General features: G+C 42.9%; 1 protein-coding gene across 1 annotated transcript in view; it reads right to left on the reverse strand.

Moving 5' to 3' along the window:
* Window positions 1-15,500: 15,500 nt before the first annotated feature.
* Window positions 15,501-24,339, reverse strand: part of GRIN2B (glutamate ionotropic receptor NMDA type subunit 2B) — a 421,963-nt gene continuing 413,124 nt past the window's right edge. Inside the window, exons 13-14 of the mRNA XM_012447678.2 lie at window positions 22,081-22,319; window positions 15,501-19,651 (exon numbers count right to left, since the gene is read on the reverse strand). Of these exons, the coding sequence (XP_012303101.1) occupies window positions 17,798-19,651; window positions 22,081-22,319 (2,093 nt within the window). The 3' untranslated portion in view covers window positions 15,501-17,797. The remainder of the gene's footprint in view (window positions 19,652-22,080; window positions 22,320-24,339) is intronic.

Here is a 24,339-nt window from a genome sequence, read left to right on the forward strand (position 1 = left end):
GACCAAATATCCCCAAAATAAGAGCCCCATTAAACAAAACAAAGCAAGCAAAGAAATAACTCCTCCCCCAAACCTAGATATTTATTATAAGTGTTTCTAAATTTTAACCAATGGCAAGTACAGAGCTCACTTTTCATGCTGCTTTCTGGTTTGATAATTGTCCTTGGGTTAATTATTATTTTGTAATAGTTAAAAAAAAGTTACTCTAAGTTTTATTGATCCACGACACTCTATCCCTCCCCTCCCCTGTGGTCTAACTCCCAAATCCCTTACAGCTGTAATGGAAAACGCAGATGCTGAATATTTGGGAGGATTACTTAATGTTATAGCCTTCCTGGTTTGCTTAGAACATATGATCTACCCGTCAGCGATATTTTATAGCTTAGAAGATTATGTCTGAGTCAGTAAATTTCATGTTAATATGTGTAAGACTCAGGATTAAATCAATCTGTAAAATGCCTATTTGTAATCGAATCTAGCAATTTTCTTCCTGAAGTAAACAGTAATCACATTAGAAACCTAGTGATTTCACTGGAGATGGAAAGATATAATTTTATTTAAAAGATTTTCTCTCTCAGAGGTGACCTAACTTTGTGATCCAAAATCATTCCAATATTGAAAACAAAAGGTTTGGCTAACTCCATTTCCCTGATCTATTCAGTTATCCTCAGTGCCCCTTGGCTTCCCAATTTAAGTCAGTGTAATCACAATGCATACAAGGCTCTTCTACTCGAATCCTCTTGACTGGAGAATGGAAATCATTGGAGAGGAGCTGCCCTAAACGTTTGTAGACAAGGTTTTGAAGAATCAAACTGCAATGCTTATCAACGTTGCCTGGAAGAAAGCCTACGCCTCTTTCTAAAGCCAGCCTGTCACCATGTCTGAGCCATCAGTGGTAGCACAGCCTCTCCTTCTGCCAGAGCTCGCAGGGAATGACAAATAACTCTCTAAGGGAATACACCAGAGCATCTGGATGTGGGTGTCATCATCTCTTCACCCCCAAATCATTCTACCCCAATTCCCCTCTTCTTTGTTTCTAGACTTTTTTTTTAACTCAGTGAAGAACAATTTTTCAGAAGCAAGCTTTTTGTCTGCTTGTCACTGAATCTGTTTCCCATTCAACCTCTCTTTCTCATTCCAATAGGCACACAATATTAACGGTTAAAAATAACATGCAACAACTCATTGGGTAAGAAATTTAGAAACACTTGCCTCCTATGAACCCAGGGCCAAGGGGAGCTGAGGACAGTACCATATTACCGGCATGTTCAAGCTAGACATGTATCCTCCGTCATACAGGGCTTGTGCCTTGAAATAGTATTAAAAAAGAGAACAGGAAAAGCCACAAAATGCCTCCACATACACAACAGGCATCTCAACCAAAGCACCAGTGCACATGCTCAGAGCCTGCTTAATATTCTAGAGCACATCCCTCTCCGCTAAGAGGTACTCTCTATCCCAGCACTTAACCTTGAATTGAAGCACCCGGGAACAAGACCTCATTTGCCTGCGTGTCATTCTCTTTCTCCAACTTCCTAAGTTAAAAAATGTTGAGAAAACCATAAAAAATTACTGTCAAGGGTTTCTTTTAACAGTCTGATAATTTAGACAAGAATGCAGTTGAAGGGATATATCCCTTTTACATAGGAAAAGAAAGTGGCAGAGGGGAACCAGGAGAGCTGCCAGGAGGCTGGGAGGTGAGGAAGAGTTTCCAGGTAAGGAGCTTGGAAGGTTTTTCTCAACGATGAAGCCCACTTTGTAGTGGCTAAAAATATAAGTATTTTTGTCTATTCTATATTATAGCTGTCTTTCTTTTTTGTGGAGCACCGACCACTGAAATTCATTTTGGAATCATGTCCACCCAGAAGAGGAAAGAGGAGATCAGGTGACTCAAAGAAGAGATAACTTTGAGGGAGAGAAAAGAGCAAAGACCCTTGGGATTAAATGAAATCTGCTAATTCTACTCTTTTTTCATGAAATTCTATACCATATTTAGCAAGTAGAATGTTTGATTGGTAATGGCCAGGCAGATTTTTTCCCCCCATTATGTAGCAAAGAAAATAAGAAAGGAAAGGAGAAAACACTTATAACTGGCCTAGAAGACCGGAGTTTTTGTTCTTGGTCTTATTTGTCTCCCTGGGAGAAGCAGCTTTTGTCCATCCAAGGGTGAGCAGAAGACAGTGCAGGGTATAATGTTGCTATGGCTTGTTTCACTGAAGTAAAGACACTGTAAGTCTCAAAAATACTCCAACTCCCCTGATTAGTTTGGAAGCTACTGGGCATATGCATTTTCCCACATTGTCACAGTGCTGAAACTCTGAGATAAGAATTCCTTGCCCATCTTCTAACTTCCACCCACATATCTGGCTTCTGCCAACAGGCCTTACCCAAGCAGGGTTATGCAGATTATTATTATTTTTTTCTGAAAGCTACAGAAGAGGCCATAGAGATGTGTGAGCTGCCAAGGTGCCAATGATCAAAGGGAGAAGCCTAGCTTGGAAACAAGTCAAAACCATAAGAGGAATTACCCTCCATCCCTAGGCTCAACGGGAAAGAGTTGAAGCTCACGTGGATCTTGCTGCTCAGGAGAGAGCTATGGGCTCTAAAATTGAGCTTATCTTCTCTGCCTTTCATAGGATAAACATCCATGCCCCCTAAGATATACTCGAATAGGAAGGTATCCTTATTTTGTGTATCCCGTTGGTTTAGTGGCTTCAGTCTCGTGCAGATAAAGATTTTCTTTGTAAGACTTCCTCCATTGGCCACTATTGTACAGCTCAGAAAAGCTGAGCTTTTCATTACTATTTTAATATTTAATACTATGCACAAGAGCTCTGTGGTTTCAATCAAATAATTCTCCATGCTCTCAGGGTCCCCAAGAATCCTGCTATTTTCCTACCTCCCCCCAGTGAATACAGATGTAGCAGAAGACAGGGAATGGTCATCTTGGGGGAATAAGAGGCTCCAAATACCTCATCAGCTGTTGGTCCTGTGACCTGTTAAGGTCATATGATCATCTTAACATGATGATTCTTGTTAAGGATCATCATGATCCAGGTATCTGTAATGACACTCATGAAAGAGATGAACTTAACTTACCACGAAGTCAAAGTAGAATAGCTACTGCCCCTCTCTCTTAGCTTACTATGATAACATGATTTTATGTGAATTATTGGGAGGCAAAAGGACAAGATAAAAATGAGATTTGTAATGGGCTTGATTTTGTTTTTGATCTTAAAAAATTAGTCGCCGGGCGCGGTGGCTCACGCCTGTAATCCCAGCACTTTGGGAGGCTGAGGCGGGTGGATCACGAGGTCGAGAGATCGAGACCATCCTGGTCAACATGGTGAAACCCCATCTCTACTAATACAAAAAATTAGCTGGGCATGGTGGCGCGTGCCTGTAATCCCAGCTACTCAGGAGGCTGAGGCAGGAGAATTGCCTGAACCCAGGAGACGGAGGTTGTGGTGAGCCGAGATCGCGCCATTGCACTCCATCCTGGGTAACAAGAGCGAAACTCCGTCTCAAAGAGAAAAAGAAAAAAAAAAAAATTAGTCTAGTGCCTACCTTCTCCCCTCAATCTTCATGCATGGGAATAAAAGCTACCTCCTCCATTTGCTCCGATCATCTGAGACCAGCCTCCTGAGCCAGGCTACAGGGATGAGTACATTGTGAAGTTGATGGTATAGAAGACTCCTCACTCATTCATCTAAGGACTTTTCCATCTTCCTACTTCCTCTCCTATCTTCCCTCTAGGGCTAGGAAGGACTGATGAGGTAAAAAAAATAGTTACTCTACATTAAGCAGGACACTAGATCTCATTCATTGTTTTTGGTATAAGCGTAATGCTCTGTACATGAGCCAAAATTTCTTCTGCCGCACAAACTAAAGATACTAAAATCTTCGGAAAGATGGATTATTTCTTGAGCTTGGTACCATTTATAAGTGAACAGGTGGGTTGCAAGAGAAGGTTGTTGCAAGATTCTCTGATCTGTGGGTGCTTAATAAATAATCACCATTGCAACCTTGGGACAAAAATCAAGATCTCATAGGTATTCTCAGGAGACTATTCATTTTAGGAACACCCATGCTTCCCTTTCCTCAGAATATAGACAGGCAGTAATTATTTATTATGGGTCTGGGGGCTACAGGTTCTTCTTCAGGAAATCATTGTGTATGTGAACTGCTTTCTACTTTTTTGTTCAGTACTAACTCATGCCTTAATCCTGGAATTAGGCTTGTATGTTTGAACTTAGATAGAGATGCCCAGAAGAGGATGTAAGGGGCTCTTCCTTGAGGCTGCCCTGCTCACTGTGGGCTGACCAAAACTACTGACACCTTCAAAGTATCATGACTCCCCTGCACACGTTCCTGAAGGCTCTCTTTCCATGTAGCATTCTGAAAGAAATCTTTCTCTGCCCTAGTTTTTTCTTGAGTTTTTTATTTGTGTGGATTAAATGCTACATAAAAATTTTAATAAAAAATAATTATTCACAATATCTTACCCCATAGAATTCAAAAACATTTTTGACTTTCAAGTTTTCTTCACTGTGGAAACCTCTATCCTTTCTGACTTTCAAAGTTTTTCTTTCTTCTTGCCCTTTTTGACTTGTATCTGTAGATTTATGTGGAGTGTGTGTGTGTGTGTCTGCAAAGGCAAGTTTCATGGAAAAGATTTGGATAAATAAGCTGCCTACATTTCATGACTTTTCTCTATTGCTAAATGCTGAAAACCTACAGTGGGGGCAGAGAGGCAGCATTACTCACTGAGCTAGGCTGAGAGTTAGAAATTTGGATAAGTTTTGGTTTGGACAAGTTTTGTTTCTGCCAAGAATTTTCTGTATAATCTTACTTTTGGCTAATCATCCAAATTTGTCATGCTTTGACTTTTCATCTGTAAAACTGAAAGATGATCCTATTTCCAAGTCAAAAGAGGTTATTTGGAGAAATGGTTATGGTAAATTCTCCTGTATTCACAAACCAACTACTGTGATTTACTCAGAATGTACCACAGGCTAAGTGTGGTGGAACCTACTGGGTTCCTGGTTACCCTGGAAGCTCCACCATTCCCCAAGGAGGAGAGCAGAGGCAGGCTAAACTGCAGGAACTCAGGGCCTCTTTACATGGGAATAAGCTAAAAATGCTAAAGGAATGACTCTTCAGATTTCCATGTGACCCATTTCTTGTGCCTGTCACCAAGAAATAATCAAAGTGAATACCCTGATCATTGAAGGTGTGCAAGAGTCTCAGGAGCAGTCCTGTAATAAAGAATATATATCTAAGCAACAGGATTATCTGTTCTCAGTAGAATGGCTTCTGCTTCTCCATCCTCTTAGCACCAATCCATCAACAGGACCTTATGGATTCTACTAGGTATAGTAGGACAGTTAGCAGGATAACCAGGTTGTTCCATCACAAAGAAAATGCTACCTTCACATAAAGCCTCTTTTCTGGAATCTAAGATGTCCAGCTATGTACAGCAGGCCCCATCCTAGTTATTAAAATGCAGTGGGATTGACTGTGCTAGACTGACTGTGCTTGGGTTTGGAAATCTTAAGTACCATGCACGTGTTAAGCTCTGCGCTCACTCAACTTCTCATGCTAACATTGTGTGTGTTTTGAGGGTGGGCTGCTTGGAGCCAACTCAGGATAAGAATAGTTCAAGATGAATAAATTGAGAAAGAGAAGTAAAGACTGCAAGAGTTGAAAAGTTAATGAAGGGACCAGCTGTAAGTGTCCTCGTTAACTTCCAAATGCATTTATATCAAAGAAAAGGTAATTTTCCTACTTTATGTTTTTCTCAGAGTTCTACCTGGATGTTTTGTTATCTTCCTTACTTCCTACCTACATAAAGTCTTGATATTTTTCCTGCTCCTGACCCTGCGAGAGAGTGAACAGAAAAATTATTGAATCCCTGAAGGCATTTATCCCTAATTCCTTGAGAATCCCTATTCTCAAGAAATTCTCTTATCCCTGTTCCTCCCATTGAGAACAGACCTCTCCACCTCTGCTCATGATGTTTCCAAGAAGAGATGTGGGCACATGTGTGAATACGTATCTAAGCAACAGGACTGTCTATTCTCGGGGGACTGGCTTCTGCTTCTCCATCCTCTTAGCACCAATCCATCAATAGGCCCTTAGAAGGCCACATGGATTCCATAGGGTAAAACAGGACAGTGAACAGGATAACTAGGTTTGTTCCATCACAAAGAAAATGCTGCCTTCACATGAAGCCTGAATATTTCTGTCAACCTTTGAGGCATCAATGATCCACAAGCCAGGTAGAGCAAAAGAGAAAATACTGGCTGCATAGATTACAATATGTCTGTTTATTCCATTCTAAAGGAACACTTTCGTCTACCATAACATGATTGACATTGACAATTTGGATCCATTTGTTAAGGTTGTGTGTGCCTTAGGGAGGTGCATAGGCATGAGGTGCTCTTGGCAAAGAGATCAAATTCTGTGCAGTTGTGCTGTTTGGGTGAATATGTGGGAGCAATTTGTGAACTACTGAGAGCATAACTCAGCCAGAGACAATATAGTGCCAGGTCTCTGGTTTGCAGAGGGTTCTTATGTCATGGCTATAGGGAGCATTGAAATAGCCATTGATTTCAAAAGAAAATCAATTACAATTAAAATGTGACAGTGACAATGACAGTTAACTGCAAGACTGCTCTGAATAGGGCTGAAATTTTAGACAGGCATGTTTTGTTTCATTTTGTCAAAAAAAAAAAAAAAAAAAAAATCCCCTCTGGAACCGGTAATATACGTATCCTAGAGGAGCAGGCAGCTCAGCACATTCACATTCCTGTGGCCTCTTCCCTTGACACTGTTCTCCTGTCAGATCTCAGAGACTGTGAGTCTCTTCCTGCAAGAGGGACAGATGGAGTCACGCCTGGTGGCCTACATTCTGTGGGTAAGGGTGGTGTGATGAGTCACTCCCTCTGCTCAGGGTGATGATCAAGGGCTCCTTGGGTGCTGTAGTCTGAAGGGAATGACACAGGGCCAGCCTCTTTGTGGATATCAGGACCTCATAGGGTTGCATTCAGGTTCCTCACTTATCTCAGCTCTGGGCCTTGCTCTTTCAAGGTTCCCTACTTTCTGAACCTATCAATGAAGCCAGTAACCAAGGGGGACCCATGTGCCTCACATGTCAGCTTCTGGCTTTAATGGTGACACAAAGGGAAGCTCCAGTGTAGACTTTCTGTTCTTTTCCTTCCTCATATCCTCCCTTTCCTTTTGTGGGTATTTGCAGGCAAAATAATCGATGTGAACACTTCATGGATAAAATGCCTAGAATTCTGGTCCATTCATTGGCCCAAATGAGATTCATGAATGTCCTTCATGAGGATGGCTGTCTTCCTACCCTTCCACCAGCTGTTACCAGATTATTTGTTTCATCAGCTAAAAAAAAGGTTTTATTGTATAATGAAATGGATTTTGCTCTAAAATATTAACTCTTCTCATTTTAAGGAGCAAGACTATATAGACCCAATAGGACTTTTGAAAAGCAAAATTCTCTCTCTAGACTTATATTTTAATTTCTACTAGGTATATCTTCCAAGTCGTCACAAGTTTTGTCCTACCTTGCCAATAATAATTGTCCTACCCACTTCTGTCTCAGTGAAGAATGGACTTCATTCACTTTTTTGAAAAAGAGACTTGTCACTGCCTGTAACTTATTTGAGTTCAGTTCTCCATAGTTTGCTTTAAATTAGCACACAGTGGCATAAGATGCCTCCCAAAGGGGAATAATTCATGGCCAATGGCATGAGATTTATAGAGAAGGCTGGCCAGGAGAAGGAAAGAGAACGTTATCGGTTACCAGAGCAGCTGAAGTGAAAGAACAGTAGTAGCTCCAAGAGTTTCTTCAGAGGGACAGAGACTGACACTGGCTAGAAGGAATGATGGATTGCTAAGTATAGCCTGTATCCAAGAGAGAAGGAGGAAAGGTAAACAGGGCTCCAAGAACATAGGGACCAGAGGATACTGGACGGCCATAAGGTCAGAAGTGATTCTCCCCCTGAGGTAATGAATCCCTTTATATTTACAGAGAAAGGAGTGGTTCAGAGACTAGGATTCTCTTTAAGCCAGCTCATTCAAATCCTAACTTACTTTCATTGTAAATATACAGATAAGAGGTAAAATGCTCAGTTACCTCAACTCTTATCTTCCCTTTCTGAGAAGTGACCCTGCAGACAAAGCCTCAGAAAGGGTGAGAAGCCACAGAGCCCAGGAAAGCAATATAAAGACAAAGTGGTGACCAGCACAAACAGTTCCTCCAAGGCCACAAATGTGGAAGTAGCGTGTGGTGAAATACAGTGGTCCTACTGGACCACCACCTGGGTCTACAAGGCTGTGGGATTAGTGAGCTGGAACTGTTGACAAGGTTCTCTTGGTACTGCAAGTGTTAAAAAAGAAGCTACATATTGGATCACAGACAGACCAATCCCAGAATGGATCAGGTTGTTAGAGACTCAATCTTAGTAGTGAAGTGTCTGGATACAAGCTCTACCCAAAGCATCTGAAAAGCTGATACCTAAAATCTGATCAATATCCTTCACAGTTTCTCCCTCTGTCACTTACTTGTTTGTGTACATGTAGTACTCCAAGTACACTTTCTAACCATAAAACAGTCCAGAACGATTTCAAAGGATGAAGCACTTAGAAAAATCCAGATTTCATTTGAAATAATTATTAACATGGAACTGTACACGTATAGCATATACATGTGATTGTGCAGATATATAGAAAGAAATGGGGGATTCATCCTCAGGGGCTACTGCAGATACAAATGGGCAAAATAAAGTGACTCCTTCTCAATTATAATTTATAGTAATATCAAATATTTACTAATGCCTTTCATATATAAGGCACTCTGTTTAGTGCTACAGGAGATAAAAAGATTTAAAAATACATGGCCCTGAACACAGGGAGCTTATGCTCTAGCAGGAGAGATGAGATGTATAACCAAATACCTATGAAATAAGATGGTTCATGATAGCTGCCACTAGGGAGCCACAGTGAAAGTGTTAAGGGCATTCATAAAATGCTTAAAATTATTTTCTGGATGGAAGGTGAAGAATTGTTCTGGTCTTTGAAGACTTCTATGGAGGGAATGGCTATTATTCAAGAATGGATTGAGATGGGAGATAGGAAGGAGAGCATTTTGGGCAAAGGGAACAGTTTAAGGGAAGACGCAGGTGGGAAAGCAAACTGGTAGGGAAAGTTGAAACAAATGTGGTTCAGCTTGTCTGGATTATGGGGCACAGACATAGTCAAGTAACAAGAAGTTATTGCCGGTAGACTACAGCAAGTGAAGCCCACTGAAGGTTGTTTCTTGAGCTGAAGAATGACATGATCTGATTTATATTTAGGAAGTGAGTACTGGTAAGAGTAGAGTCAAATATAAAATATTGTAACAATGCTAAAAGATGCTGAAGTAATCCAGACTAGAAGGAAGGGTCTGAATGAAAAGAGAAGACTGGAAACCTTTTCAAATTATTAGATATGCAGGGTGAAGAAAATGGAGAAGGCAAAACTGCCTGAAAAGCTTGAATTTGGTGACAGAAGATATGGTGATGCCATTAAGCAAAAGGAGGAACTTGGTGATTATGTTGGTCTGTAGCAATGGTCTTGGATATTTAAGTCAATATGAAGTTGGGTGTTCAGAGGGTGACTAGAAGTATGTGTATTAAGGAGAAGCAAAAGGTAGGGGCCAAAAGTGAAGATTTGGGATTCATCTTCATTTGAAGAGTTATTGAAGTCATAGAAAACCAAGATTGCTACAGAAGCCTGAAGATAAGGAGAAGAGGGTCAAGCTCAGAACACCATGGCAAGTCAATGCTGAGGAGACAGGAGGAAGAGCAGGAACCAATAAGGTAACAGGACAAGAGAACTACGATTAAAACCAGAATGTATTGCCTCCCAATGTTAAGTGTCAATGAGGCTAAAGAGCAGGGAAAGTAAAGAAAAAAGGCCATTGACTTTTGTAACAAGAACTTCATTGGACTGTTGCCTGAGAGTAGTTTCAGCAGAGTGGTAGGGTGCAGCCCATTGATGAAGCCGGGAACATAAGGTGAGAAAGTGGAGAAAGAAAGAATACCCTTTTGAGAAGTTGGGAAGTGAAAAGATAAACAGAGATAGGACAGAAATTCAAGAGTCAAATTGGATTGAGAGATTTGCCTTTAGAGATGCTTGTAGGATTGGATTTTTTGAGATAGTTGCAAGTAGATGAGGAATTGAAGATGCAAAAGAGAGAAGTACAATTGGCTGGAGAGCAGCTCAGAAGAGGTCAGAGCATAGGAAAGAGGGGCCCTCTGTGGGGAGGAAAGATGGAAAAGATGAGTGAAAGATAAGAAATCTAAAGGCAGAGAGGACAGCTTATGTGAGGATTCAATAATCACATACTTTCTTGAAAACACAGTAGGAAATATTGCCTGTTGAAAGACAGGACATGAACTTGAAAGAAAAATAAAACAAATTTAACAAATACAGAATGTGACACTGAGTCAACATTGGAGAAATTAAAAAGTTGTCCAAGTGAGTAGGGTTCAGGTGGGATTAAATGGATTCAATTTGTGCTCTTCAGCATAGGTTTAAGACTTTCTCTTCTTGGAGATGCAGTGAATGACAAGGGGAAGGGATGTCATTAGCTAAGCATGGTTGGTGTAGTGAGATGGCTGAAAAAAAAAAAAAAAGAATTGTCAGTGAGAATATTGCTAATGTGGGTGAACACAGGGTTAGACCAAAGAGGGAAGTCAATGAAGACAGATGGGTTTATGGACCAGAACAGCAGAGAGGTCTTGAAAGAAGGAAGGACATAGAAAATTCAAGGTTGTGGTTAGAGAGGAAATCCCAGAGTTTTAGCTCTGGGAGGTGCAGTAATTTCAAAAGAAGTCTAGGTTTGGCCTTGATATGGAAATCTGAATCTCTTCAATGTTTTTTTCAAATAACATAATAGATATCTTTGACTCATACCCTGAAACCAGAAAATATTAAACTTGCATGTATAATCATAGAAATGTATGCATACCTATTTATACATACATTTAAATATTTTATACTTATGCATTCATACATTCTACATAAGTATAATATACTCCACTTTTAAACCTTTTATATCATTCACAGAACTAGCCTAGGGAAGTAGTACGTGCACAATAGACATTAGTTTAATTAAACTCACATATTTAACCAGAGAGCTTTTTTCTCCTGCATAGTACTAGAATCTGCTCCACCCACTAAATCACAACACTAAAATAATTACAGATAAAGGAGTTCAGCTTTAAAGTGTGGAAACCCAATCTTTAAAATAACAGTTTAAATTGGGCTAAGTGTTGTGCTTTTTAATTGTACCTTAATTCTTGCACTGAGTTCTTTTACCTTTGCCAAAACACAGATTCTAGACACCAGAGTGCCAAAGCTCTGAGGAATTCTACTCATCCACTCTGCTTTTCACCTTCAGTTCTCAGGAGCCCTTACCCTCATAATCACACCAGCAATTATATTCAAAGCATGAAACAGCTCCAGAAACTCTGTGTGGAGCTCTGAGAGATGTAGAGAGAAATGTGGATGATTTCTAACTTTCCCCACTTATTCCCAGTATTGCTATTCTAACCCAGTACTCTGAAAAAAATTCTGTTTTCTTGCCTCAGTATTGTAAATGAGAGGCCCTAAACTTCACAGATCTCTCCAAAGCATGAAAATAGCAGCACTGATTTTTCAATTTAAGGTTTTGGGTGGGGGCCTTGGTCATGGGAATAGATAGGCTATCTCTTCTAAGTCATAGAACTCATAGGGCCCCTGTGTGACTGAGTCAACGTGGCTGGAATGAGTTGAGGCTGGGATGTTCTCAGATATCCTATAATTTTATACAAGACTGGAACACGCCCCCCTCCAAACTGGAATAGAATCCTAAAATACAGATCAATATTAGACATTCTCAGACTGACTAATCTGCATTTTAGTGTCATCCCAAACGTCTCATAGGCCCAAGAAAGAATTGCCTCACAGGTTAAGTAGCACCTGATGTCATAAGTGACTCTTTTACTGGATAACTGGGTACACCCCACAGAGGTGGGAAGTATAGGATATAGACTAACTCTGCTAATTGGAAGATTAATTAAACTGGGACAGAGACCAGACAATGACTGTAACTTTCTACTATATCATTAATTCAATTTGATCTTTCTAGTTGCCTACTCAGTAACATGTAATGGAGGAGAAGCATCAATCTTCCATTTTCTTTGTCTTTTTTTTTTTTTTTTTTTTTTTTTGAGATGGAGTCTCGCTCTTGTTGCCCTGGCTGAAGTGCAGTGGTGCTATCTTAGCTCACTGCAACCTCTGCCTCCTGGGTTGAAGTGATTCTCCTGCTTCAGCTTCCTGAGTAGCTGGGATTACTGGCACCCACCACTAAGTTTAGGGCTAATTTTTGTACTTTTAGTAGAGATGGGGTTTCACTATGTTGGCCAGGCTGGTCTCAAACTCCTGACCTCAGGTGATCCACCCGCCTCAGCCTCCCTAAGTGCTGGGATTACATGAGCCACCACGTCCAGTCCAGTCTTCCATTTTCTATAGAAAAAAATCATATTCTTAACTTGTCCTACAAGATACTGAGTTTAAAAATTCATAAATTATACACTCATGTGATTTGAAAATAATTTCTAACCAGGATTCCTATTTAGGTGTCATATGAGCCTTAAATAAAAGCAGGGGGAGGCTAAAATATGATCTAAATGTCTCTACCATCTAGAACCTGTATCCTTGTTCTCTACTCTATTGCTCTCAGTGCTCTCTGCTTCCTTCCTCTTCTCTTGTATCACAATGTATTCCCAGGAAAAGGAGTGAGAATCGTAATGTAAATTCAGTGATTAAATGTATAAATCCCTAATATGGCTTAATATGTCTCCTTTCCTGGGATTACTTTCATTTGAATGACAGGCAGCTCAGTGCTATAGCAACAAATCCGTGTGGGAAGGCAGTAGTTGGAGTGGGGTGGTGAATGAAAAAGAAGGACCTTTTCAGGACCTTCAGCACACCATGGACCACATAGCATACGTAAGGCCAGACCCATCCCAGTGTGACTATTCACCTTCAGCTGCTTCTCCTCCGTGAAGCGCTCCTTAAACAGGAGGAAAAGTCTCTGACACCCAAGTGAAGAAAGCAAAAGCTCTGCTGTAGTGTGTAGCAGCCTACTGAGCATATGTTTCCTATATGGCTTTGGGCTCAGAGAGCACATAAGGTATGGCCACAATCCCTGGAAATGCTGAATGCATTCATCAATATCACTGCAGTGACATCATTTGTGCACACATCTGAATCATTCCTAGCATACAAAAACAGACATTCACAGGGTGTCAAGCAATGACAGGGCTTTTATAGAGAAATGATGATTGAAAGAATAAAGTGAGTTCTGGACTAGCTTTTCCAAAAGCTTATTGTCCAAACAATCTGGTTATTCTGTCCCTAAATCTTGAACTAACTAAAAACCAAACAACCAAAAAAAAAAAAAAAAAAAGAACCAAAGAAACCTAGTTCTTAATGACATGTGCAGGTGACCAGCACTCTGCAGAGAATTTTCCCTTGGGCAACTCCCGATGGCCACAGAAGACCGGGTGGGTGATTGATAGTCACTTAACTGTACAGATGACTCCTACTGTATCACGTCATACATGCGTTTTGGCACTACTGACACCAGCAACATTTAATGGAATCATTTGGGATTTTCCCCTCAGTCACAACGTGGCTGTAGCCAGTGCAGGGGAATACACATGAAGGATGTTTCCCAAGTTCTGGCTGAGGATACACAGTGACAGATTTTGAAATGACAAAGTCCACTGTACATGCATCACTTTGAAGGGTGTGCACAGTCTCGACTCAGGCAAATTCAAGGGTCAGATTATTGAGGTCAGTGGAAATGCTGAGATTTAAGCATTGCCACTGAAAGGAGTTGATACAGGACCACGCTCGCCAACCACTTCTGCAATGGAGGGGAATGATAGAGGGTACAAAGAGAGAAAGCATGGATTCTTAAGAACATGGGAATATTAGGTGCTCCTGAGGGTATCTGTGGAATCTCACGGTTTTGATGGATTGGGTATTGTTTCATCCCATCTGTGATATAGATTGGACTTTTATAGCTGAATTCTTCCTCATGCATTTTACTTGCTTGTTTTTCTGGAATTAAGTAACATCTAGATTTTAACAATGCCCAGCCTTCCTTTCTTTAAGTAAGTTTTCTTGAGCAGACCATGAGTATCTAAGTCCCAATGCAAATATCAGTTGAAGAAAAGCAACCAATTGGGGCCAAATAAAGAGTTTGGAAAAATAAAATTATCCAGCTAACAGCTTTCATAATGGGAGGATAGGAAAAAATGTAGTGAATATACTGGGTAAATGGATTTGGAAATTTTATCCTGTGATAGAGGCTGCCAACCTCCACAAAGCCAACAGTCTAGGAAAAGAAGTTCTATTTGTCTGGTTAACCCAAGGCCAGATTATGAACACCTGGCTCGAGGTCAGTAGCACCTTCCTGATGGCAGTAATGAGGACAAGGCAAATAAAGAGCCACCATGGGCACCATTGCTCACATACCCACCCCCGCACCTCTAAACCTAACTAACTTCAGCAGCCTTGCTGAGGGAATCGTCTCACCACTGAGCTTTTGGTGGATCCTGTCACCTTTTCTAGGCAAGCATACAAATTTGTAAGACACATATCCAGCACTACCTCTCTGTGACCAGATATCACTTGCTTCAAAAAGTAGCGTTAGTGGAGCTTTTTCCAGGTGTGCTTGCCAGGCTGTTTTCTAAGGGTGGAGACGGGGCAGGGAGTGAGTCAGCGCCCAGGTCCTAAGGAAGAAAAGTCAGACGACTGAGATCATTGTTTCAGCATCAGAGGAGGCCGCTGGGAGATTTCTTAGGATTGAGATTTCTGAAACCTTTCAGTCACACCAAAAATGGGAACTTAATTTGACCTTATTTCTGGTTAAGCCCTTTTGAGAATCTTTCCTACCCTAGGTACTGACAGGAGATATGATGCCACCAGCCTGTCTTTGCGTGGAATGCAGTAACCTAGGGTCTACCTAGAAGATCGGAGTCAGACCTGGGGTCTGCGTAGAGCCAAACTGAACCCTACATGAAGCCTGGCAAAGTGCATGAACATTTCTCACAGACCAGTAAGAAGACTGGTCTTTTTGCGGGGGGGATGGACACAAATTACTTTCCCCTGGCTTTTTCAGGATCATGGCCTCCATGGGCATTCACTTTTTCCAGACACCCTGAAGCAAAAGCCATACAAAACAATTCCCCCAATGGAAAATGAAAACCCATAACAAAACACTTTTTCCCTCTCGTTCCCATCCCCACCCCACTCCCTCCAGCCCAACACCCTGAATACTCACAAGAGAACACTTTATCTATACAAAATTAATTAGAAAACAAAATATTTACATATGAAATAAACACCATCTTGATTTCTGTCGCTAGCGGAGACAAACAGCCCCCTTGGTTCTAGATTGCTGTTCGCTAGGTTAGTTGGTTTGGTTTTTTGTTTGAAAGGGGTGAGGTAAGAGGAAGATGAGGGAATGAGTCCCTGACCCCTGGACAGAGTCAGGGCGAAGCGGTGTTTACACGGCCCTTCGCCTTCTTCCTCCTGGAGGTGCCTCACACCCTCTGTCCTCTCTCTCAGTCTTTCCTGTTATCTAAGGTAAAGCACTCCGTGCTCCTCTCTCCAGATCTGTGAGAGGTTCAGCCCCTTGCCCCCACGTTCATTTTAGAAAGGAAACAAAGCTTTACAAGGCCTTCAGTTGGCTTTAAAATGAAAGATACTGAGGTAAAAATCAAGGAGGAGGGTCGGGGGCAGCAGTCAAGGGCAGGATGAGGAAGGGTCGCGAGTGAGGGCGAACAGGGCTGAAGAGCAGCCCTGGAGGGAGTGACTTGAAGAGACATGGCAGCTTCCTTCCAGAGGAGGATGAGCACCTTTCTGGTTTATGTGTCCTGTGTGCAACATGGCGATCCTGCAGTCAAGCTTCCACATAGACCTGGGGCTCTCTGGATGCCTCCCTGTGTAGGGGAGGATGGCAGGACAGTAGAACTGACCCACAGAACAGCCCTACCCCAAGTTTCAGGACCGGCAGTGACACATATTCATTTCCCTTCTCAATTTTCCAATGTTAAATGAAGGGGGCCTCAGGTCTGCCGGTACCCTCATCCCTGGAGTTTTATACATGTATATATCTTTTTTTTATTCTTCAGTGGTACAATTTGAGAGGGAAAGGAGGTGTTGCAGGCAGGTGGAAGGGCTCCTACCAAGAGTGTTCACTCTAGGCTCAAGTCACATTGCCAGGGAGCCAGGCCCAAAGAGGTGGTAGAGAGTCCCTCTCTGCTCCCTTCCCCCAATCCCGAGTCTCCTCCCCTCTCTTTGTGCCTCCTGAGCTGCACTCATGGAGGCAAGCTCATTTCTCTTAACTGTCTGCTCCATAGCACTTGTAATCAGTTTTGGGGGAAGAAGCCTGCTCTTCCAGCTTCAGGTTAAGTAAGAAGGGATCAAAGCATTGGAAACATCCCCCTCTCTCACTTACCCTACCATACAGACTCCTTGCTTCTTCAAAGGCTTCTTAGCTCCTCCCCAAATCTTGGCCAGTCAACAGTCTAAAAACTTAAAAGAGCTTTGTAGAATCTTTTGCTCTCAAGTGTGGGCAAAAGAATCGTGGCTGTAAAAATTGTTTCCCTTTAGCCTTCCTGGAAAGTTCTAGGTTCAAACTGGTTGAAACGATTGCCAGCCACTGAGAACTTGTTTTTGTACCTTGCTCTTGCAGGATTGCGTACCGCCTTTTTTATCTAGACCACAGAATCTTCTTTCTCAATAATTTTCATTCTCCTTATTCAGGAAGGATGAAGGGAGACACAACCAAGATTCAGGAGACACGTGGCCATCTCTGTCTGTATATAAGCCAAACAATCACACTGCTTGGGAATATTGAAAGAAACAAAGAGTCAAGGTTGCCTTTTCCAGAGGCACCTGACTACACGTGGGTGCACGTGTGCATGAACACACATGCATGCACAAGCCAGCTGCTCTTGCCTCCAGGGCACCATGGGACATTGTCATAATCTACTTTCCCATTTGTTCAAGAATCCACTCCCGACCAATGACCTTTTGTTCCTGTTCACCACTATCGAGTCTCATGGGGTTGAAGCAAGCATTTTTTGGCTTATATATAAACACACATGGCTTCCCAACCTCTGCTTGGCACATGACTCCTAGACAGATGTCATCTTAGCAGCAAGAATTTAGCCAGAGCCTCTTTCCTTTCACAAGCAGTGTGCTAAATGGTCTCACGTAGATGCTTTTGCTTCCTCACCTAAACGAAAAGATGAGTTTGGGAAAAGCTACCTTTGTGCTCACATGGCCTCTTTTTGGTTCTCCCAGCTTCACTCAAAGAGGATGGCAAGGAGCTCTTCTACACCAGGAGGAAGCTTGCATGCAGCCCTTCCTTTCTCCGCTCTACCCTCCCCTGCTGAGAGGGCCCATAGCAGCATCTCATGGGAACAGGAATAGCTGACAGAGCGTGGGGGAAGAAGGGGAGAACTGCGAAAAGGAGGAGAGATGGTGCCGGTCACCAGGGTTGCCCTCAGTAGGAACCAGAACTCCAGGATCCCATAAATAAATTAAACAACAAGAAAGGAGCAAATGGGAACCAAGTTCACCCCCGTCACCCTCCGTGACATGCGCATCACACGACCCACAGCCTTACCCTCCCGTACCCACCTTAACCTCTCTGTTCCCTCACTCAGACATCAGACTCAATACTAGAAAGTTTCTCATAAACATGCCCATTGCTGGAGCCATTGAAAGCCCTGGGGTTTTTGTTGTTAGGCACACAGGGGTTGGACTGGTTCCCTATACAGATGTCCTTCTGGAAACGGGCTGGCACGGCCCCATGAAGGGCCGAGACCACCGGCTTGTTGGTGACCAGGGCCCGGAAGTCCGGCCTGGCTTTCGACGCCCCTGCCACCGGCTGCCTGAAGAAGTAGGATTTGCTGCCATGGAGCAAGCACTGGTCGTCCCCAAAAGTGGGGATGAAAGGGTTTTGCGTGACCCGGTCAGGGTAGAGCGACTTGCTGAGCATGTAGCCGCCGCCGGGGTTGTTGTGGTGGTGGTGTCCGGCAGTGGGCACTGAGGACTTGTTGTTGGCAAAGGTGCTCTCGCCAGCTGACATCTCAAACATGTGGGCGTAGGGGCTCCCATCCATGAATCGGCCCTTGTCTTTCAGGCTCACGCTGCGAGGGGCCAGGGCGGCTTCTTCCTTCTGCAGGTCCACGAAGGTGTCGTAGGAGTGCTGCCGGCGCAGTTTGTTCCGGTTCTTCTTCTGGGCCTTGGAATTAGTCGGGCTCTGAGGGTACTTGGTGGTGGAGGCGTTTGATGTCACCGCCACCGGGGCAGCCGGCTGGTCCAGTTCCTGCAGGGAGTTGTCCTCGCTGATGTCATAGAGGTTACCTGCTTTCTTGCAAGCCTCACACCGGATGCACGCCTGCCTGCCCGAGTTCTGACCCGTCACTGCCGTGGAGTAGTTGTGCAGCTTGGAGGGGCAGCTGCGGCAGAAGTTGCCCCCGGACCGGTCCTCCCACTCCACGTTGGTCAGGTTCTTCTCCCAAGGTGCAGGTACCCCGCTGACCACGCCGTGCTTGTCGCCCGTCCCGTGCTTGATGTGGGACCTGTTGGTACAGGGCCCTCCTCCGCTGACCGAGTCGCGCTTAAAGTCATCACTTCGCTCCTTGTAGATGTCGGTCAGGTCCACGTGCTCCCAGTGGGGTGAGTTCTCCTTTGTTCGGAACTGGTCCAGGTAGAAGTCCCGTAGCCCTTCCTTGTCCCTGAAGTAGCGCTTGTGGTCAGGGGAGCGGGGCGGTCTGCGACGGTAGGCCAGCTCGATCTCATCAAACTCCCTGCGGGACTTGGCCGAGGCCGGCCGCTTCTTCAGGCTGTCCTTATATTGCTGCTTACGCCTCTTGGCGGCATTGCCTTCGATGTTCCCGTAGGTGACAGTGTGGGTTGAGATGTCAGAGACATCGGAGCGGATCAAGTCATCGTGGCCACTGTAGCGGTCACTCTTGAAGGAGAACTTGCCGTACAGGTCACTGAGCTGGCTGTGCTTGGAGGAGGGGAGGCCGATGTCCAGGGGCTTCTTGCTGATGGATCTGGACTGGGTGCTGAAGGGTGGGTTGTCACAGTCGTAGAGCCCATCGATGGAGCTGGCACTGCCGATGCTATGGGGCCGGTGGTGATGGTGGTAGTGATCTTGGTACACATTGCTGTCCTTCAGCTGCAGGTTCCCGAACGTTCTCTCTACCTCACTGATGTAGTCACTGAAGAGGTTCTCCTCGCAGGGCGGGTTGTTGTAGGATTTGCAGTCGGAATGCGTGAAGCTACGGCGGTGCTCCGAGATGTCATAGACGGACGACTCCCGTCGGATGAAGTCCAGGGCGCTCTGTGGGGAGCCGTTCACGCCAGACAGGTTAGCCATGTTCTTGGCAGTCCGCAGCAGGCGCAGGATGTTGGAGTGTGTGTTATTCATGGTTGCGGTGGGGGAGTTCATTACAGATTGGCGCTCCTCGATGGCCACCCCATGGATGCAGCTGTAGATACCCTGAAGCAAGAATGGGGGACAGGTTAGGTCTCCAGAGAGGCTAAAAATGACCACAAAAAATACTCTCCCACCAATAACTGCCCCAACTGGATAAGAAAACATCAGGGAAAGCATGAAGTGAATAGTTTAATATATTCAAAAATCTGGCTAGAAGCTTGCCTAATTGATAAGTCCTGAATTTGGTAATTGTCATGTCATGAGCTGAGGTCAGTGATCTGGCCATCAGAGAGGAGGCATGGCCACACCAATAACTTGAGTAAAGAGACTGGAATTGTAAGATATGGCATTTTTGCCTCAACTTCACTGTTGACTTATCTTGGTTTTCTATGCCTAGATTTTCACATCTTAAAAATGAGGCCATGATATCCACCCATAGCAAAAAGTATCGTCGGCCTCCTGGAGATAAATGGCCGTGCTCTATGGACGCTGAGGTTGCTCTGCCGTGGCTGGCCACTCCTGGCTGGCAGTAAAGCACAGGGAAGCTCAATAACTCACAATTGCCACTCTTTTCCAGCTCTGACAAATTTTAAGCAGGTTTTAGAATTTTGGTCACCAAATAACAGCTGAGCAATTTTCTTCTTGAGCCAAGCATGCACAAAATTCACAGAGAGAGAGAATTAGGAAGCCCTGGGGTCAAAGAAGGATTTTTCTCCTGCTGTGTTCTACACCGTGGGAGGGAAGAATTGGGACAAATATTCAGTACTCAATAGGAATAAATAACTCCCTTGTTGAATTCTCTCATTTATTCTCTCTTTAGCTCCTGTTTTCCTCCTTATACTTACTCACTATCATCATCAATAATTAACATCTTAACAAATTAGTATTGATCGAGAGCTCCCTGTGTACAGCTCCTTGTACAGCGCTTTGAAGGACACCGTCCAGGAGAGGGGGTGGACTAGGATCCTGGAGGGGTCAGTATGTTTGATTCTAAAGTCAAGGCAACCTCCTGCTCACATCTTGCTCCCTACCTGGAAAGGTGGACAAACTTGGAACTTTTCTCCCTGGCTAGGGAAAGTATTTGAAAAGAGGTTGTTTGAATTGCATCATTACAACAAATGGGACTAATTTGGAAAGGGAAGTTGTCCCAGTGAATGGGAATGAGAGGGGAGAAGGTTAGAAGAAGAATCGTAGCTAAATGGGAAAGAAGAAAGGTTTAGACAAGGTAAGTCTCATTGTCCCCCAGGACATCAGAAACATAGAAGATCTTCGAGGTAAGGTTATTCCACTTTCCCAGTTCTCCTCCTAACCCCTCCTGATTGAGATCAAGAGAAAATTCCAAGCCTTTTTTCCTCTATAGACGCATTGATTGTGTCAAAGGATTATCAGTGGGGTTTTATTACAGATCACCAACTCCCAAAACTTCTCACATTCCCCCTATCTGAGATCTTAGGGAAGGGCTACCAGGAAAGCAACATGGCTCAGGGATCATCACCACCCCAAGTTCCATCCTCCTGTTCTGAGCTCACTCGATAGCCTGAATTAACTCACAGCCGAGAGGAAATGGAAAAATTGTTCTCTATCAGTAAAATGCTGATAGGAAAATGATGAAAAGATGATGAAATAACTTAATGAGAAAATTGATTTCTCATTAATACAGAACTCCATTTGAGTCAAAGTTGGCCATATCTGGAACCTGGACCTGCATTCTAAAAGGACATTTGAGTTCACTTCTCACAAATTAGTTTCTCTACTTTATTAACAAAATCAAAAGAAGCTCACTTTTTTAAAAAACTTCTCCCTGTGACCTTCTGCTCATACACAAAACTATCTTCCTCATGTCTCATTTTGAACTAGGAATGAAGAGGAGACCTAAATAAAGAATGACCTAAGAGTTTTACTCTTGCTCCAACTAGGGAAGTTTCTGGAATGTAAATTTCTTATGAGTCAGAAATTATTTCTGAAGGTTCTGCTAAGCTCTTTTTAACTCTCCATAACCCACACATGGTTAAAACATAGAGTGAAATAACTAATAATATACCAAAAAAAAAAACACCCAACAACAACAAAAAGATATACCTTTGTATGTTAGAATAAGAGAGAGATGTTACACATTATTATTTAAGTAAAAATGTATGGTTTTAAAGGATTAGATAATTAATACAAGTTATACAAAACTAACTAATGGTGATGAAAGGCATTTGGTAAAAAGCCAAATTTTCAATTTTGACAGATCATCTGCCAGTTCTTTAGAGAACCAAATGCCCAAATCCCACACAGAAAGCTGTTTCTTGAAGGAAATATAGTATCACCCACTTTTTTGAGCCACTTGAAATCATATCACACAAACTCCTGAGGAAACATACATGATGTGGTTTCTTGCTTGAGCAACATGGGGCTGGAGATCATGTCCTCTTGGGTCTCTCTGCTTCTCACAGTGCTAGGCTAAGTGGTCCCTAACAAGATCCAGGCATTTAAATCAAAACACTTACTCTGCTGATGGAGAAGACCATGCCAGGCGTGCCAGAACAGACACCCATAAAGCAATGCCGGAACTGCCAATAGAAAAGGTGTTCGCAGATGAAGGTGATAAGGCTGAGAGCCATGGCCGCGCCCAACATGTAGAAGACCCCAGCCATGTTGTCAATGTCCAGCTGGCTGCTCATGACCTCGTTCTTCTCATTGTGACAAATGCCAGTGAGCCAGAGAGCTTCCAGTTCTTCCATTTCCCCTGGGGACAGGACAGAGAAGGAAAACAGATAAAAAGAGGAGACAGGAAAGGAGTAGAGACAAGGGGAAAAGAGGGGTATTGAGCAAGAAAGAGAAAAATACATGAGAGCAAAAAAGACAAAGAGACAAAAAGAAATGAACAAAGTTGTGTTGAGCAAGAAAGAGAAAGAAATGAGAGAAAAAGAGACAAGGAGACAAAAAGGAAATGAATAAAGTTAACGTTAATCTTATTAACACCATTATATATTAATTCAGCAATGTACTCAGTAAGCATTCAATAAAAACTTCATGTCAGTACTGCAGGTGATACAAACACATGAGACGTCGCTCCTGCTCTCCATTATCTAGCCTGTATAAATTGGCATATAAATAATCATAATGACAAGCTATCTGCAGGTAACAAGAGTTCAAAGTGATGACAGTAATTCTGTGGATGGCATGGCCAGTGGGTTTTCATGAAGTAAGTAGGAGTTGGAGGCGGGCATGTTGGATGGATGAATTTTAATTTACATTGTACAAAAAGGCACTCCAGGCAGCAGGAATAGCATGATCAGTGGGAAAACACAAGGCTTGTTTAGGGAAAGGCATGCAGAATGGTTCAAACAGAATAATAGTAGGTAAAAGAAACTGCATAAAAAAGATTGATGCAAGAGTGCTGAAGACCTGAGTACCAGATTAAGCATTCTGCATTTTATAATAGACAGTGGGGAATAACATAATTAAATGAGTGATTCAGAGAATTGCTCTTAAAATTGTGCAAAGCAGATTGGGTAGGGAGAAAAGAGGCAGAAAGAGATGGTCAGAGGGATTGATTGATTCCCTAGTGCTCCTCAGATTTACCGCTCTCTTGTTGAAGCAAATGAAGAGCAAAGAGGAGTAAGCTTGGGTAAAATAAGACCCCCAAATTGAGTTGCCTCCTTTACACATTGTTTAAGGGAGCTTTGATTGCTTTAATTCATGTCAGATTTCAATGATCTTTTTCCACTCACTAGATGCTAGGAAGTAGAAAGGAACTGGTCCAAGACAAAAAGTAGAAGAAACCACGTGTCCTAGAATGCTTCCAGTTCTAGACAAGGAAAATTCTGAAACTCTCATGAAGAAAATTGCCTATTCCAATAGTTCTAGTTTGGCTAAAACATTGAACTTTGCTTACGTAATCTGACTAAAGCTTTGGCAACTTTTGCAAATCATCTCTTTCTCATGGATACAGTCTTCATTATTGCGTTTAAGTGACAGCAACAGTAAAATTACAGAAGATCTTATACCAAAGTGGCTTGGTAACACTCCAGCTAAAACATACTCCTATTTTCAACATTAATCACATAACTTTTCCCTCATTTATTTGATCAAACTATGATTCTCCTAACCAGTGGAGCAGACAACTTCACCTGGATTCTGTAAATCCACCTGTGGTCTCCTGCTTCTGATCTCATCCTTAACAGCAAAGCTTCTGCAGACATTACTGAGATAGCCACTTGGCTGAAGACTGGTGAAGCCAAGTAGAGTCTGACTGCTGATCCATCACTGAGTTTCTGTGATGCTAACAGAAAGAGTAGGTTCTTTGTACAATAAAGTGAAGAGGGATGCAGAAGACAGGAATATAATGGAACAGAAGATGACCGTTTTTTTTTTAACTCAAGTTGGTGGCTCAGTCTGCTGTCAGGATGATCCTGGGGAGCGGCTGATGGTGTCTGCCTGTGAGGACCCTAGCCCTGACTCCTGCCTTTTCCAGCTGAAAGAGCAAGATGGGAGAAAGGGAAGAATGAAGAGATGGCTGCAAGTTTATAGGTCCAGAGGTAGGGCAGAGAAATAAAGAGCAGAGACCTTCCACAGTTTCATCTATTGTTTTGGTCACACGTGAGATGATTGGATGAAACATCTAATGTCAGTTCTCCTACTTTATCCATGAAGGTTTATGTCTGCAACCCAAAAATAAACCTCCTTGACAAACTGCTTCAACATTCTCCCTGCCATCTTTCACATTATTAAAGGGTGAAAGGTGTTATAGCATCCCCCTGAAA

Source organism: Aotus nancymaae, unplaced genomic scaffold, assembly GCF_030222135.1.
Source record: "Aotus nancymaae isolate 86718 unplaced genomic scaffold, 86718_ANA_hifiasm-v0.15.2.pri h1tg000016l, whole genome shotgun sequence".
In the NCBI taxonomy this organism is placed as follows: Eukaryota; Metazoa; Chordata; class Mammalia; order Primates; family Aotidae; genus Aotus; species Aotus nancymaae.